Genomic DNA, 16205 nt, shown 5'->3' on the forward strand with positions numbered 1-16205 from the left:
CATCCCCTATTTTGGTGTGTTCAAAATGGATCAAAGGGGAGTCTAACTCATCTGTTATACCACATTGAATAGTCTTTCCTCGTGGGCATGGGTGTATGTTGAAATCCCCTCCCCAGAGGAGGTGGATTGCCCCTTTGCCTATCCTAGTTTGGTAGGACTGGATTATTTTTTCATGTATATTTGCAAGAAGGGTCAAAAATTGTCCATCTTCCAAATTATTATAGAGATTAATTAGAAGGATTGAATCCTTGTTCTTGAAGGTAAGGCGTAATATTTGGTAATTTGGGTCAGAATCGACTGACGTTACTTTTAGATTCAGAGTGTTAGCTACATATGTGGTAATCCCCCCTTTTGGTCTGCCCGCATTACAAGTAAGGGCTGGGATGAAATACGTTTTATAACCTGGGAGATGAAGTTCCACTGTGGACCACGTCTCCTGTAGACAGACTATTTTACCCTGCTCCAGAAAGTGCAGGGCCGTCCCATCAATTTTAGAGCGGAGACCGCCACATTCCAAAAGAAAGTGGAGAGAGGAGGTGTGTCTAAATTATCTTCTACTAAGCCTTGTTCTGGGGAGGGTGATAAGTTTACTACTTTAGGTGAGGTAGGATTATTTTGGTCAATCGACCATTTCAAGGCCACTAAATCTGTTCCTCGTTGGGATATTATACCAAGTGTCCCAGCGTGGTTGTTTGTTGTAAGTTGTTCTTTGCGAGTATGGACCTTGATCATCCCACCCCCTTCGCCTATAGCGTGGTCCTACTGTTTGCCAGGGGTTCTCATAATTCTGGTAGCGTGGGATCACTGGTTGTCTTATGTTGCCATAATCAAAGTGGCGTGAAGTTGTAAATTCCCAGGGAGTTTCATGATTGTTGTAGAAGTCATTGTGTTGTCTTGCTGGGTAAAAGAAGGAGAGTGGTTTGGAGCTTATGCCCGCATTTCCACCTGAGGGCTCCCATGAGCAGATATAGTCTACGACTCTGGGGTCCTCGAATGTAATGATGACGCAATCTCCCGGGATAGTCTTTCTACCATTTCCCACCCAGGTTGTTCTGCGAACCCCTAAAATCCTTGATGGCCAGGTTGGTGTGATTGGACGATTATTGTTTAACCAGTGCTGAGCTTTATTTTGTAGTGACCATGTGGGTTCCAGATTATGATCCGCTAATTCTGGAACTCCAGTCATTACCATCACGAAAGGAGAAGCTGCTGGAAGCATCTCAACAGGAAGTCTCCCTTCGGGCGGTCCTCTACGTCCGGTTCTATTTACTGTTGTAGCCGGATTCTTTTGTGGGTATGGTTTGGGAGCCGGAGTTTTGGCTACTGGTGTTTTAGTTGCCATTGTTTTTGGCGCAGATTTTTTAGGGACTGGTGTCTTCAGGACCGGTGTTTTGGGGATTGCTACTGGTGACGGCAAGGGATTGCTTTGTGAAGTAGTTATGGTGGTATTAGTAAGTAGTTTTGGTCTGGTTTTATTTTTCTTGTCAGGGCCTGGTTTAGTTGTTGTATTTGGCAATGTAGGGAGATTATCTTGAGTATTTATTTGGTTGGACAATAACTGCTTACTATTCTTATTTCCCCCCTTTTTTTGTTCCGCCGGGGCTTGTACCGGTTTTACAAGCTTTACTAGGTTAGCTAGCTGATTCTCTATCCTCCCTAGTCTTGCCTCTACTGGGGCGAATAGAGATTTCACGTGTCTTTGATGATATCTAAGAACTGTGCGTTGTTACTAGGCGTTGTATCGTTACTATGTGGTATGAGAACTGGGGGTTCTGAGGAGATTAGACTAAATGAGTCATGCACGGGTTGATTTACTGCTGCCGTGACCAATATGTGTTCTGGCCTAGGGGATGCGGAATGAACCCTAATAGGTGTATCTCCAATGGGGGTATCAGGGATCTCAGTAGTATTGGTGGTTGTTTGGGCAATTTTTCTCTTACTTACTGCGCCCTCCCTCCTCCCTCTAGCTTGTCTTATTTCATCAGGGGTGGTTTGAACAGGGAGGTCTGGGGTCCTTTCCAAGTCTAGAATAGATTGGTCTACTGATATCTGGGAGTCTGAAAGCTGGGAGACCGAGAGGTCGACAGTATTTGGTAGACTGGGTCTACCCTCACAGCGACTCCCTTCTCCTGAGTTACCATCTATTTCAGGAGATCTTGCCTTCGCTAAGTGACCCATAGAGGATCTCTTAGCGTGTTCTAAGTCCAGTGACACCCTACCTTCTATCAAAGTAATACTTTGATCAATAAACAGGTTAGCCTTGGTGATAAAGTCATCCATTGGGCCTAGAAGTTTGTCCCCACCCATTAGTCTTACTTTTACCCTTATTTCCCCTGGTTGATATCATTGTTCGTGAAGAGCCACTCCACAAATCTAGTTTTTGTGAAATTGTAACTATGTGGAGCCCAGTAAGAAAACAGTGATTTTCAAAGTCCTCGACCTGGGCAGTACCAGACTGGGAGCGAGTTAGTTTTCCGCCGACTGCGGAAAGCGCTCACACCAGCTGGCGTGCCTCAGGGAGCAAGCAGGGATAACGGGAAACAAACGCCCAAGTTGTAGAGCAATCCTCGGTGGCAGGCAAGTCAATCCGTGAGCGGCACCTGCGAAGCGGGTGTCGCGAAAGGTTATCTGGTCTGGAGTCAGGGGGCGTGGCCGCCGGGGGAAGAGGCACCAGCTGTGCAGAATGGAGAATGCTGGGCCTCGCAGTCCCCCGGTAGGTTTCTTTCGCTATACACACGCCAAAGTCCTCGACCTGGGCAGTACCAGACTGGGAGCGAGTTAGTTTTCCGACGACTGCGGAAAGCGCTCACACCAGCTGGCGTGCCTCAGGGAGCAAGCAGGGATAACGGGAAACAAACGCCTAAGTTGTAGAGCAATCCTCGGTGGCAGGCAAGTCAATCCGTGAGCGGCACCCGCAGAGATGCGCAGATCCCGGGTTGAACTGTTGCTCCCCACGCGTCGCGGGGGTTGTCCGGGCCTGCGTTCCGCCACTACGGTTATGGAGTCGAGCGTTTCCGCCGAACGGGAGGGGCGCACTGCAGCTTCCTCCTCGATTTCAGCAGTGCGCCGCTATCAGCGGCATTACGGCTGCACACTCAATTACAAAACCTAGGAATTAATTTAGCAAATAAATAAAATATAAAAATTGTTAAACCCCCAAAGACACATTTACTAACAATACACTGAACATTAATATAAATAATAAACAGATAATATAAAATATAAAAAAATAAACAAATTAGATATAAGATATATTTAATCAATATTAGAAAAAGTTTTGGAGTCTAGGAATATTAGATTTACTACTGCCACTCCAGCTTATGTACCAGTAGGGAAAGCGTTGGATTTCGGAGGGGTAAGATTTACTATTCCCATTCTAGTGTGCACAACAGTAGGGAATGTGTTGGACTCTGTAGGGGTTAAATATACTATTCCCACTCCAGTCCGAGCAACAATAGGGAAAGTGTTGGCCTGGGGAGGGGTTAGATGTACTGTTCCTACTCCGGTCAGAACAACAGTGGGGGAAGTTTTGATTTAGGAAAGGTTAAGTTTACTTTTTTTACTCCAGTCAGCACAACCGTAGAAAAAGTGTTGGACGCCAGAGGGATTAAGGGGCCTATTAATAAGGACTTTATCTCTGCTTTTTTGGCTTTAAAAGCCAAAAAAGCGGAGATAAAACTATTGCCTTATTTACAAGAGAGTGCTAACATGCATAATCGCATCATATCACCCTTTTTTCCGGACGTCTCCCTTTGTATCTCTAATGAGATGCAAAATGGGCGTCACTGGGCGTACCCCATGATGGACTACCTTGTAAAATATCGCTGACATGCACATCGCGATATTTACAAGCCAGCCCACAGGATTTTACCACACGTTAGATTTCGGCAAAAATGGCGGTTTTTGCCAAAATCTAATGTCTACTAAAATCCTGACTTACCTATGCTTAACATAGGGGGTGGATTATGCTGATATGGCCACTGGGTCGTATCAGCTAGGTATCACTGTTTTGCAGGGAACATCGCTGAAAAAACCAGTGATGTTCCCTGCAAAACAGCGATGTCTACGCTATCCCTGGAATTCTTATCGCCATTGTGAAAAGCGTTGTTAATACAGCGCTATCATGGCGATGAAATCCTGCGATAGGATAAACATTGCTAACAGCGCTTAGCGATGTTTATCTCTAATCATTGTTGATATGCCCCTAAGTTTACTATTCCTGCTCCAGTCTAAGCAACATTAGGGACAGTAAATCACTTCAAATGCATTACATAAATCAATAACCATATTTATGTAGAAAAAATAGTAAACTGTTGATATAAACATTAGTAACATGAAATATATATATATTTTTAAAAAAAATATATGAAAAAAAAAGAAAGAATGGAACAAATCAGTACGGCCAGGGAGTCACCAATGGCCCATGGGTACCCTATCCTTCTCCACCAAGTCTTCAATGTCAAAGTCAAGGCTGGAGACCAGATCTTTGTGTTAGGGGTCGTAATCCCTGCCCTTAGGATACCTCCCTCAGGTACCCCCTACACCCAAGTTCTTTGTCCCCCAAGCATGTGTGCTAGCTCGCGCCAACTGCGTCTGCATGGCGGTTGACAGTTAATAACCATGTGACAGCGACCTCCTCCAGCCATCTGTGCCACTGCAACCTTCTTTTGACTTGTTGCCTGCAAACATTGGAGGGTGCAGTGATGCCAATGTTATTTTGGTATAAAAGGATGTTGTAAAAGGACTAAAAGTGTTCCAACCAATCATGACCTTACCCGCCATAGGCCAGCATAGTTCACCTACTATCTGCCCCGTACCATGCGCATTGGCCTATCCAGGCGAGCAAGTTCTCCAGGAATGTCATATTACCTCCTTTCGATAATTGGACCCCATCCTGTAAGAAAGCCATCAACTTTGATACATCAGTGAGGTATGGATGATAAACCAGCTGTGTTCAAACAACTTACCACCCTTTTTTGTTCAACCATTTTTCCCAATCATTGCGGACCCTGACCTACTTCCATTCTCTCCTATTCCCTTTTGGGACAATGCTGTATCCTACTACTATTGGCCTCCAGGGAATCCTTTGTCAGCCAACAAATTTCAAATAAATATTTCAAATAAGCCTTTTTGTTCAAGCTAGGCCAAGTCATTGCCTCCTACATACACAATTACCATCCCTGGAAGTGGAAGCCTCTGGTGCAAAGTTCTTTTCAAGAAAGTCGGCTGATATCTAACCTACATTGCCAGTGACGCGTAGACACCTGAAGAATGGAAGAAAACCTTTGTCCACCTCACATAGGAGTGGGCCCACACCAGCGCATCTGTACCACGTCATGTTCCCACAGTGACAAGGGTCAATGAAGTATCCAGCAACTGCATCACCCTTTTCATGTCATACACCTGTGTTGACATTAGAATACCATAAAGGATGGAAAAATTTTACACAAAATTAAAGAGAGGGGGGACACAGGGAGCTACATAAAGGTCCAGTGACTCCTGCTCCGGAGGAGAACCTTATAACCAATAAGAGTCATTATGAGAAAGTAAGGGAAAGGAACTCTGGTCGTCCTACTTCTCTGTTTGTGGGGGACAATGTGTCCAGATCTTGATGCCCTCACACACCTCAAAGGATGTCATGCTTCATCATTGGGCTGTTTCTTCTCGTCCCCACGCACCCACACAGCTTTATCAAAAGATCTCTGACAAAGTGATCCTTTGAGGGACCCATAGGTCATTGCAGCGCCTTCCCGAAGAAAGCAAGCCGGGCTAAAGACGGCTGGAATGCCAGAAACCGGTCCTCGGAAGCTTGTTTCTGGTCCAGGGAAGACATGGCTTGGCAGTTCGGGCTGGACTGTTCCCATGAGGCACAGGGTCAGACTGATTTGCATATAGCCATGTCTGAACTGGGTTGGCAGAGTGGGCTAAAGAACGGTGATGGATTAAACCCAGATCTGTTGACTGGGTGTGAGTGTTTGATTGATTCAGATGCTCCGTCCATCACCACCCCCTTTTGTACCACTTTTGGCCGCCATAAGTGTGGCAGGGTATGCTCATATGTGAGTTCCTTGCTCACTTTGCCACTGGATTCAAGCAACCCGGGCTGAAGACGGCTGGAATGCCAGAAACCGGTCCTCGGAAGCTTGTTTCTGGTCCAGGGAAGACATGGCTTGGCAGTTCGGGCAGGACTGTTCCCATGAGGCACAGGGTCAGACTGATTTGCATATAGCCATGTCTGAACTGGGTTGGCAGAGTGGGCTAAAGAACGGTGATGGATTAAACCCAGATCTGTTGACTGGGTGTGAGTGTTTTATTGGTTCAGATGCTCCGTCCATCACCACTCCCTTTTGTACGACTATATTACTTCATCATACCTAAGAAAGGTTTGTGATTCTAAGTCTGACTGAAGAAGTGTAAATTGACGCTATAATCATAGGTTTATTTAACTCTCCACTCACCTAACATTAAAACAATGAGTATTTTTATCAGTGTTGTGTTCAACTTTTTGTAAATATGCATTATGACGATATGAGTGTAAAAAGGATGAGACTTACTATGACACTTATACTATTAGACACAGATGTACTAACAAGCATGTCACACCTTATTGTAGGACCAGCTTCAGAGTAGAGGATCTTGAAACCACACCTCCAAGCCCGACCACTGTTCAAACTCCTGCAGAAGCTCTCAGTGAGGACACGACTCCTGCTGGTCCTGATCCAACAGAGGAGCAGCCTGGTCCATCGGGTCTATCTGGGCAGACTTCTAAGGTAAGCCTCCCTCTGCCCACCGCCACTTATATCACCCTTGTTGTGTCTCCTGCTCAGCCACAGACAGTAGCCGTCACTGCTTCCAGTGGCCCAACACCACCATCTACACTTACAGTGCACACCCCAGTCCTGGCTCCTGTTTTGGCAGCTACAACTCCAACACCAACACCTGCTGGTGAGTCAGGACACAGTGTGATGAAGCCAACTCTGTCAATGCCACAGGGTAGTGTGGGCAAGGGGGAGACCAAGATTTGGACACCAGAGTAAGGCCACTAATGCCCATAGTTTTAGGGAAGTTTGAGCCAAAACATGTTTGAAGCAGCCTCCAGGCATGATGAACAAATGAGCCAGGTCATAGAGCTCCTCAGAGGCGACAAAGAGCCCAGGGGTGATATTAAATAGTTGCAGCAGGAGCGCGATGACCTAATTGAGAGGCAGATATCTGCCTTGTGCTCCTTGTCTGGGTTGCTGAGGATGGATTTAGGGATCCATGCAGAGCTATTTGTGAGTCATATACCCCTTTCTGTGAACCCACAACATTGGAGGAATATGCACAAGCCTCTACCACAGAGAAGAAGACCATGCTACCCCAGAAGCCACCTGTAATCAACTCTAACCCTGCAACTGTTGACCCAACAGTCACCTCTCCCCTGCTGGTGAGTGACGGAAGCACTCCGTCATCAGCCACGGTCGCGCTGTGCTGATGGCGGAGCGGTTCCGTCACGGCCCGCTCGGCACGCCTGCGAGGCGCGGATTCCGCGCCTGCTCTGAGCGTTCCATTGAGCGGGTGGGGCCGTGACGGAACCACTCCGTCATGAGCACAGCACAACCGCAGCTGGTGACGGAGCGGTTCCGTCACCAGCATGGGCGCGCCGCGCGGCCCCCCGCCCCCTTAGCACTGCGGCGGAATAGCCGCCACAGTGAAGGGGTTAAGGAGGGGCTGGTGGAAGAGGATTAAACCAAACCACCAACAAGAGGTGCATCACTTCATTCTGTGAAACTGCAACAGTGAGTCTTTGGGAAATAATAATTTTTGTGTGAAATTCAACATTTTGCGCTGGTTCCTTATCCCTCCTTAATCATTATGTGTCAATGTAAGTACTTTTTTAACATTCACATTGTTTCTTGTACCACTCTGTTCTAGTATTGTCTTCTGTGTTTTTTTAAAATGTCCATACATTGTCAAATTTTCGCTATAAACCGGTATACACGATTTTACAATATTTAAAGTTTAATATTTATATTTAAAAACAATTTCACAGCTCATCTCTAAAACTGACACACACTTTGATGTTTTTGAGAATGTAAAAGATTTCTTCACATTTAACTAAATTCTTCATATATTACATTGTATGCACATATCATATTGTAGGCCTATACTATTACCATCACATTACATCTGTATATAATCACACAGGGCTATCACCCATTCCTAGAAACAAATATTACAATGATGCCATCCGGGATGATACATTTAATTGTTAGAACAAGTCAAATTACTACAATAGGAAAACCTTCACAAGATAGTACATCTGTAAAGCACATGTAGGATAACTCAGCCATTCAATATCTCACCAATTATTCGTTTGTGCTACTGAAGATGATGGTGTAGGTTCACCTATGGGAAAAGAAGCCGGTTCATAATCAATACCTGAGCTTAATATATTACTTTATTTATTTATTTATTTATTTATTTATTTACTGGCATTTTTAAAGCGCAACCAAATACCCGTGGGTGTCTCGGCGCTAGACTGCAGTAATGTCTATCCTAAGAAGTAGGTACGGTGAGCTGAGGATGTGAGTTACTGGTCACTTAGGGGGCTTCAAAAGGATTGTACCACAATGGAGCAACTTCAAAAACACAATCTTCTCATGCTGATATAAACACAAAGACAGTATCACAACCAGGGGTTTTCAATCCACTATCCTGACAATGGAGTCTAGCTTTCAGGAGCCCAAAAGCCAATCCACAGTTCTACGAGTTTGCCCGTGCACCTTATTGAAGCGGACTTCCACCACCGGCATTGCTAGATTTCTCAGTGGTGGTAAGAACCAAGGTCGATTAGGAATAGATACTCTGAGTCTCCTACATAATATAAAATATCTTCTGTAGGAAGCTGGCTCTGTATATACTATACCAAAGTAAGGCATAGTGTGCATAGAGTCCAGTGGATCCCCAAAGGTAAGCGGATAATATCTTGCTCTCTTTTTGTGGTAGTGTGGGCAAGCAGTAAGGCCTTATCAGAAGGTAGTGCTAATCATTAATTGTACCCACTTAGTCAAGAAATTATTTCACACACTCAAAGACTGAACTCTGACCAATTTATTTTCTGTAAAAATATTATCTAGGTAGATTTATTTTCTAGAACCAAGTCAGGCCTGGTACAGGTAAGTATAAAAATACTTTGCAAGCATATGCATTTTAAATAAAGTTTGAACACAGTGAATTAGTTACAGAATAATTACTTTGTATTCGCAAATCGTCAGAATTACTTTTAAATTACTTTCTCACACAGCCAGCTATCTCAAGATACTAGGCTGATGCATTTCCTGGGGGAAGGAAAAAATGAGACAATGTATTTTGCAAGCTCAGTGCGGGATTACAGTGTTACTCATAAGTCACATTTAGTCCTGAGAAGCCAGAACTTGATTTACCGGTTCGTGGGTAGGATTAAGTTAAATGGGCACTCCAGTCACACCACCATTGGAAGAGAAGCGGCTGGGTGCAGAGTGCAGGGACCACACGTTAGCCAATGGGCTAAGCATGGTTGTTGGCTTGGTTGATGCGGCAAGCAGGCCACCAGACTGGAGCAAAAAAAGCTCCTGGGGTTGAGGTCAGCACTTTCGGGCCCAATGGCCAACACAAAAACTACACCACCAACGGCACAGAGGCGGCCTGTTGTAGTATGCAGTCTTGGATGATCCTGTAGATTTTATCAAGGATCTCTTGGACTCAGTCAGCGGCTGATGAGGCGAATGGGGTCTTTGGAAGTCATCGTATTGTGACCACAAGCGTTCAGAGACAGAGTCAGTCGGACCATGATGGTTTATCTTTCTGTACCACTTCAGTTACGGAGTCATCAGGGTGTTGGCTTCGGTCGCGGTAGAGGGGTCCTTCGAATTGTGGACAGCAGATTTGTTTTAGGAGCTGTTAGAAGTTTATGGATCACTGGGATCCAGGCTAGGATAGCCAGGGCCACCTCCCTAGGGTATTGTGTTACTCAGGCTTAGGCTTGGAGCGGAGTGGTGGAGAGTCACAGAATCGGTTGTATTTTTAGCAAGTCCAGTGCTCACGGGAGGCAGAGTGTGTTCGCAAAGGCAGCGCAGGTTCACTGGGTTTTCGTGGGCTGCTGGCTCCAGGACACACCGAGGTTCTGCTGGAGGAGTCTGAGGTTGGGACAGGCTGATAGGGCTAGGGTCAAGTCCGTCGGTGTCCTCCTCTTCTTCTATCAGTGCGGCTGTTTGGTCATTCTTCAGTGAGATCACTCTGTCTCACCGTGATCACCGTGATCAAACCCCTCCGATGGCACAATAGAATAAGGGCTATCAGAGATTTGGCTGTATGTCTGCCCACCGAATTTCGATGGGCAGACATCCAGTAGAATTTTAATGCCATCGCCACCTTGAAAAACCTGGGGGTAAGGGCCACTGAAAAGGGCTCAATAGCCCTTTGCCATGTGAGGAAACCTCTTTTAGAGGGTAGCTTGTTTTTTAGCTCAAGCCCAAGGTGCTTGCCCTGCAGATAGGTCTGTTGTATGTACTTTGTGGGGTTTGACTCCTCCCAATGCTTGGGATTTGTCTAGTGATTTGTTGTGTAAACGCGCTTCTTTGTTACTTGGTCATTTGGCTCACCTGTTCATTCCTTTTTTCCAAGTTATTCACTCCCGAGAGAATTGCCCCAGGACTTGTCAGCTTCCACTTTTACTATATTAGTGTCTGTTCTGGAACTTTTTTTTTAATTCCAACAAGCATTTCTGGGGATCTTGTTCCCGTGAGGTCCCATTACATGCCTTCTTGAAGGAGGCCTTTGTTTTATTGGCACAGTGCCAGCATCACGGATGCATCGCTTCATTTGTGTTTTACACTTGCTGCCAGATGATTAAGCATAAATTATATTTGTGCAAAAGCAGCAGGCTCTAGATGTAATTGACTCGGTCACAGTGCAAGGATATTTTATTTCTGTTTTGTGCCTCGGCATGAAGGGGACATTTCATAGGCACAGAATACTCCCGATGTTTACCCCTATTTTCCCACTCTTCTATATGCATGCTTGCTTCTATTCAGCCAGAAGTGCTTCGGAATCGAGACATGCATGTTCTGGATCTGCTTGTGCTCACCGGAGCCATGTCTGAGGCCACCCACAGGTGGGTCAGACGAACCGGCTCCAGAGACAGGGGTCTGATCCTGCCCTGCAAGAGACCCAAGGGGAGGCAAAGGTCATGTGTCCGAGGGACCCAACCGTTCCTGGAAGCTTTTCAAATACATCTTCTTTGTTGCAAGTGCTCCCGTTTGGTTTCTGCAAGTGCTGGCATGTGTGTGCATGCCCCAGGGAACTGAGGTCCCCTCCCCCCTGGTATTGGGACTATCACTCCACATCACAGAGGGAGTCTGTGCTCCACAAGGGGCGCTGTGCTCGAAGAATCTCTACCAGGCACCTGGAACAGAGAGCTAGCTCCCCCCTCCCAAGCCAAAATGGGAGTTGGATAGCCCCTTCTCCCGTTTAGACTCAGGTTCCTTGGCAGATAGTAGGGGCTGCGCTAAGGAAAAGAGAAGAGAGGCAGGACCCAGGGGCGGCATCTGTCCAGCACAGAGCGTCCTGCCCTTTTGGCCTTTTACAAGTACCGCTAGCCTGGAAATTTGCTACATACAAACCCAGTAGCATTCCTTATTGCTAGAAAGATACATCCCCATGTAAGATAAAGCCATGCCTGAAGGAAGGGCCTCGCGATCCAAGCAGTGCAGCCCAAGATGGCTTGTAAAGTTCAGATAAGGTTTCTTCCCCCCTCTCTGAAGGACCGTGCCCTGGCTCCCCAGACTTCGGATCAAGAATTCAGGGCAGACTTGTGTCTTATTGTGACCCCCAACCCCTTCGAACCGACCTCAAGCTGCCGGTTCTCTGTTCTCCCTTGTGTTTTCCTAGTTTCCTCTAAGCCTGCCCTCTTCCCCTCATTTTCACACTCACTCTTTATAGTTGTCACCACATAGGGGAGTGCATGCATGTCTCATCAAACAAAGCAGCAGGTGGAATATATATAGGTTTATGTGGTGACAGGAGGGGATAATGACTTTAGAAAATAGAAGGGCACCCGGTAGTATATACATTATGTGGCACATGAGGGGGGTGTAAAACAGTGACATGTTTTGATGGAGCAGCATGCTTTCATGGTTATGATGTAGGAATGCTTCTGGTGAGTACAGACATTGCTCTGCTGAGACAGCACAGGGCAAGGGGCTCAGCTGACACTTAACTGACTAGGGCCCACATGGTACCCTGGTGTAGATATAAGTGTTTTGGAGCAGTGTCCAAGGGGTTTTTGTTAGTAGTACCAAGGTGTAAACATAGCTTAAGTTGGACACAGATTTGATTATGGTAAACCGGAGTTTAAGTCATCCGATTGGCCAACAAAGTAAAATGGTTGCACGTGTGGACAACACAGTTAAATATGCATTGAATGTTATACAGTTATTGATTTGTGACTATTGTCTGGATTGATTTTTACATTTATGAAATGAGTAGAGGTGGTGCTCAGGTAGGATCCCAGTTGGAAGACATGGTGGCCCCGGGATATGTTTCTGCCTGACGCTGCCTCGTCAAAAGCCAAAAATCTCGGTGTCCTGTGTGATGATGAGCTTTCCTTCAGACCCCAGATTATTGGGCTGACAGGGAAATGTTTCGGCATCTTGAAAATGTTGCGGAAGTTTCTTCCACTACTGTCTCTGCAACATAAAAAAATCATTGTTCAGGCTTTGATAGGCTCGCGTCTTGATTACGCGAATGCCCTTTACCTTGGCCTTCCCAAATATCTGCTGGCACGTCTGCAGATCGTGCAGAATTCTTCTGCCAGAGCCATTTTTGGCCTACAGCGTAGGGCAAAAGCCTCTGAGTTGCTCAAGAGACTGCATTGGCTCCCAGTCTCTGAGAGAATTACTTTCAAGGTTTTGACCCTTGCTTTTAAGGCCCTCCACTCGATTGGCCCAAAATATATTGGGAAGCGTATGGCTTTCTATGCCCCCAGGAGGACTTTAAGGTCGGCTTTGCTGGCCAAGGCCGAACGTTCCTACCATCAGACGCGCTCGCATTGGAGGTCGCTCCTTTCGACACTTGGCACCTTTTTGCTGGAATGAGCTTCCCGTTTCCTTAAGGAAAGCCAACAGTCTGTTCTCTTTCAGAAAGGAATTGAAGACCTGGCTTTTCTCCCAGTAATACTTTTTCGGCCCGCGGTTGGGTGGTGTGTTGTGTACTCTTCTTCAGTTCTCTTTGCCAAAGCGCCGGGACACTCCATGGAGTAGCCGTGCGCTATAGAAGGGACCCTATAACATAACATAACATAACATAACAGGATAGGAGCACCAGCTTAGGGATAGTTTTAGAATACATGTGCGTGAAAGTGTGAGGTGAAAAGACGCTCACCATTCTATATACTTGTTACTGATGTATCAGAAAGATTCTTGGATGTTTCTGAGGCTGTGTTCAGCAATCGCACTAAGGCCATGTCCGTGACTCCACGAGTCTTCTTTCCAACTTTTTTTCAGTTATCCTGTCTAATGTTTGGTAAACCAATAATATCCTTTCTCCAAATACAAATAGTCATAAATAGTCCACAGATTTGTTGTTTTATTTTTTGGGTATTCCCAGCATGTATTTTGCCAACACGTGTTTCGTCTAAACATAGACTTTTTCAAGGCAATTTTATGCTTTATGTTTACCTGGAACTATTCCTAGAAAATTATGTTTATTGTACACTTTTTGTTGGTTACATTTGTCCACTACACTTCGGATATCTGTACTGTTGCTTGAGAGTGCTGAACTAAGCTCCTTTTTCTAATTTATAGATCTTCGCTGTAGTGAGATATGCTTTCTGGGAAATAAAGTATTGTATTAGGGGAAAACGCATGTTACGCAGAACACTGTTGGGACCTTCCATCACCTTGTTCTATTCAGAGTCCGCTCATGCATATTATAAGTAGTGCTGTTTCCGTGTGATGCCTAAGGGATGCGACAAACCATCAAATTAGTTGATGTCCCTGTCCCATGACATGCAAGTATTGAATAGTTAGTCGCTGGATATGTCACCCCAATCTTTATTCAGTGCGGATATTATCTTCTGGTGTATGAGGAACTGTCCTCGGTGGAGTCCATTACTTGCCGCTAGAGAGGTAAATGTCATGAGACTGCCTTCATGATATAAATCTCCACTGTCAAGAATCCCGGCCTACTTCAAGTGACGCAGCTCATGAGTTGTGATAGGCGTGGGACCTCTGGAAAAGCCTAATTGTGGTAGTTCATGGGGCGTATGGTTTTGTCTCTTTTGTAATGTACAAGCTGCTGCGATAACATCTATAAGCTATGTTAAGCAATAACTGGGTTGGGGCTCTCCGCCTGCCACATGTGTGGAATAATGTGAGAAGAACTTAATGCAATAAGGGTGGTGCATGTGTTGCCGTATCTGAGAGGCAGCACTTAGCGAGTCACCCATTGTAGCTGTGCCACAAGGTAGTATTGTTCGGAGTTGGGTAACGCAAGTCCCCCACCCATTTGTCAGCAGGTATAGTTTCTGGGAAGGGGGTCCATGCAGCGGAACCCTCCCCAAATGAACCCCCTCATCAATCTTTCCAGAGACTGGAAAAAAAAGTGGCAAAAAGGGGTAGATTAGTAATAAAAATACAATAGCTGTGGCCAAACTTCCATCTTGACCAAGGCCACTCGCCCATGACCGTCAAGGGAAGCGCACTCCAAAATGACATCCACTGCCAGCTTCATAATGTGAAAAGTGTGTTACTCAGTAGCAACCAAGTACATAACGTTAAAATGGTTACCACCAAAAAAGACATGACAATAGCAAGTTAAGCACACTTTTTTACACTATACAGTCTGCGACTCCGTACATTTTCATTATTTAAATGTTGTCTGTCCTGGGGAAGGTTCACGAGTTATAATAATTACATTCTGCATTTTCTTGGCAGGAAACAACACCATGGATGTTTGGAACCAGAGTCACCAGAATGAATTCAGTTTCAAGGGGTTCTCCAGCCTCGGGCAGTATCAGAGCTCCCTCTTCTGGGTCTTCCTCATCGTCTACATGATCACCTTGTCCGGTAACCTCATGATCTTCAGCACTATCTGCATTGACCTCCACCTTCATGAGATGCCCATGTATTTCTTTCTCGCCAACCTCTCTCTCTTGGACATCTGTTCCACTTCCACCATCACACCTAAGATGCTGGCCAACCTTTGGACTCAGATCCATACCATATCCCGCAATGGTTGCCTGGCGCAACTGTTCTTCTTTGCTATGTGCACTGCGACGGAAACCATCCTTCTCACACTGATGGCGTATGACCGCTATGTTGCTGTCTGCCACCCTTTGCGATACATGACAATCCTCAATCCTAGAGTTTGCAAGATTATTGCTATCAGCTCATGGGCTAGTGGGATCTTGAATTCATTGCTGCACACCATGATGACTGCTCGTCTCTCCTTCTGTGGATCTCGGGACATCCAACACTACTTCTGCGAAGTGCCAGCTCTGCTACAGCTCTCCTGCAGCGACACCTTCGCAAACAATGTGGTGCTGTTCGTCATCAGCATGTATCTTGGCCTGGGCCCATGTGTGTGCATAATCGCATCTTATGCCCGGATCTTCTCGGCGGTCATGAAGATAGATTCTTCAGTAGGTAGGAGTAAAGCCTTCTCCACCTTCAGCTCTCATCTGACTGTTGTTGTTTTGTTTTATGGGACTAGTTTATTTATATATGTGCATCCATTCTTCAGCTCATCACAAGGCACTGACATGGTGGGCTCTGTGATTTACACCCTCATCACTCCCATGATAAACCCTATGATCTATTGCTTCCGGAACAAAGAGGTGAAGAAGGCTTTGAGGAAGGTGATGCAAAAAAGGCATAGCTTCAGAGCACCTGTGCATAAGTGAGTACAGGGTGAAGTGATAAGCAGTGCGGCAAATTTTCATATGCTTCATTTGGGCAAGGGACAAACATTCACTAAGTCCTGATGCTCTAGCACTGTTGAACAAAGTACTACACCAAGACGCTTCCCAGGCTTAGAGACACTATATATTTATCCCAATGAACCACTACGAGCCATCTTTTATACCACCTTTTCCAGACGCAATGGGCGATATTTATGAGCGCTTTGAATCATGCTTGCACCGCATACACCTCTCAGTCATTTTTATGAAGGTATAGAGACAAAAT

General features: G+C 45.7%; 1 protein-coding gene across 1 annotated transcript in view; it reads left to right on the forward strand.

Annotated features, from left to right (window-relative positions):
• The window catches only part of LOC147736702 (olfactory receptor 1G1-like), an 80295-nt gene extending 64373 nt beyond the window's left edge, over positions 1–15922 (forward strand). The window contains exons 3-5 of the mRNA XM_086952676.1: positions 6614–6770; positions 6828–6945; positions 14955–15922. Coding sequence (XP_086808802.1) covers positions 6614–6770; positions 6828–6945; positions 14955–15922 — 1243 coding nt within the window. The remainder of the gene's footprint in view (positions 1–6613; positions 6771–6827; positions 6946–14954) is intronic.
• The last annotated feature ends 283 nt before the right edge of the window (positions 15923–16205 follow it).

The sequence above is a fragment of the Lissotriton vulgaris genome, chromosome 1_2 (genome assembly GCF_964263255.1).
Source record: "Lissotriton vulgaris chromosome 1_2, aLisVul1.2, whole genome shotgun sequence".
In the NCBI taxonomy this organism is placed as follows: domain Eukaryota; kingdom Metazoa; phylum Chordata; class Amphibia; order Caudata; family Salamandridae; genus Lissotriton; species Lissotriton vulgaris.